Source organism: Austrofundulus limnaeus, unplaced genomic scaffold, assembly GCF_001266775.1.
Source record: "Austrofundulus limnaeus strain Quisiro unplaced genomic scaffold, Austrofundulus_limnaeus-1.0 Scaffold176, whole genome shotgun sequence".
NCBI lineage: Eukaryota > Metazoa > Chordata > Actinopteri > Cyprinodontiformes > Rivulidae > Austrofundulus > Austrofundulus limnaeus.
The window spans coordinates 67680-69487 of NW_013952578.1; the positions used below are offsets into that span (position 1 = coordinate 67680).

The window sequence follows — 1808 nt, forward strand, 5'->3', positions numbered from 1 at the left end:
CACACACACACACACACACACACATATATATACATATATATAAAGACTGCAAAGACTGAAAAATCCTGAAGTCCATATGAAATTAGAGGTAGTAAGAGAATTAAATTTTTTATGCTTTTTTTAGGCTAAAAATAGGGGGGGTCATATTATACATGAGATCGTATTATACATGAATAAATACGGTATTTCACAGTCACGTTATAACATGTGCTAACCTTGCTGCCAATCTTTTTCTAAATGCTGATKAAGTTGCTCTCTTCAACAGCAAGCGCTCATGCCACAGAAAAAGAGGCACTAATGTCAGAGTTAAAAGTCCTCAGCTACTTGGGAAACCATATAAACATCGTCAACCTACTAGGAGCCTGTACTGTTGGAGGTATAGCAGCCTTCTTGTCCTGTTTTTATTAATTKTTGCTCTTTTTGCTTCCTAAGTATAAATTTGTGTAAAAGATTTGGGGAAAAGCACTCTGACAACACATATTTCTCTGGCTTCAGGCCCCACGTTGGTGATCACAGAGTACTGCTGCTTTGGAGACCTTCTGAACTTCCTTCGCAGAAAAAGAGATTCCTTCATTTGCTGTGAACCTGAAAGAGACTACTACTACCAGAACATCCTGCAGCAGAAACATTCAGAAGGGTAAGATTTGAGGTGCTAGAGAGCAGGACATAGAGTGAGACGTATGGATTTTAGGGCTCCAGCAGAATCAACAGATATTTCCATAATACGGCCATTTTTGGTTGAAACTTAGCAAGAAAGGTTGACTGAGCAAAACAAAAAATCATTAACAAGGAAACTTGCATTCATTTAGAATATTTGAATGGTGCAGAAGCTTAAAGTACAAGTATGACAGTAAAGCTAACATCTCGCTAGCTACAAGAAGCAGGAGGGCAGTGGATTAGGACCAACKCTCCCCCAACACAGCTCAAAGCTCAGGTAATGCTATGGCCACAGAAGATTTTAAAGCAGAAATTATGTCCTTTGTAAGAGGGAATATTTCTAAAATATTGAGGGACCAACTCAAAACAATGCTGGTGGCAGTCTTTGACCTGCTCAGATTGGACATACAAAGCCAAAGGTCTGAAACTGCCAGTAATACCAAAGCAATTCACTAAGAAGTTGACAAGATGACAATAGATGTGCAAGATCCAAAAGTGACAGTAGACAGTCTTCAAACCCAGGTGAGAAGACATGAAGGGTCAAATGAGCCGGAGTAAGCCAGACTCCAGCTACCTCCCAACACGTACTCCCCACTGGAAACCCAAGGGACCAGGAGAAACCCCGGGCGATATTTGTCAAACTACATTAAGATYAAGATGCTGCAGAGATTCTATGTAGAGCCTGTCATAAAACCCTGCTGTCATACAACAAACTGCGTAGCTGCGTTTCCATTGACCATGAAAATGAGCAAATTAGAATTTTGAAAATAAATTTGCTCAATGGAAACAAGCCAACTTAGAAGAAAATTACGTTTTTCGACAAAATGTTTTTGCGCTAGGATGAGGTGGTATTTCGGCCGTATCAAAATTGGTGTTTTTCACAAAACTGCAATGGAAACACTTTTTTTGTATCACGGGAGTCACGTGATCAACAACCGGCTGTTTCTACTGGTGACAAAGATGATAACGAAGAAGATTTCACAGGCTTGTTTAAATGTTGTGCAGCAAACTTTAAAGGAGCTTCAACATGCTGTTTCTTCAGCAGTGGAGTCTTGCGTGGTGAGCGTGCATACAGGCCTATGGCCCCAACAGTGCTCACTGGAACCTTCAGAAGTTTAGACATTCTTCTGTAACAGATGCCATCATTATGC

The 1808-nt window shown here is 40.4% G+C and overlaps 1 protein-coding gene across 1 annotated transcript in view; it reads left to right on the top strand.

The window, feature by feature from the left end:
- kita (KIT proto-oncogene, receptor tyrosine kinase a) overlaps positions 1-1808 on the top strand; it is a gene marked incomplete at its 3' end in the record, with an annotated part of 67667 nt that overhangs the window by 53407 nt on the left and 12452 nt on the right. Inside the window, 2 exon segments of the mRNA XM_014017753.1 lie at positions 266-376; positions 496-637. Of these exon segments, the coding sequence (XP_013873207.1) occupies positions 266-376; positions 496-637 (253 nt within the window).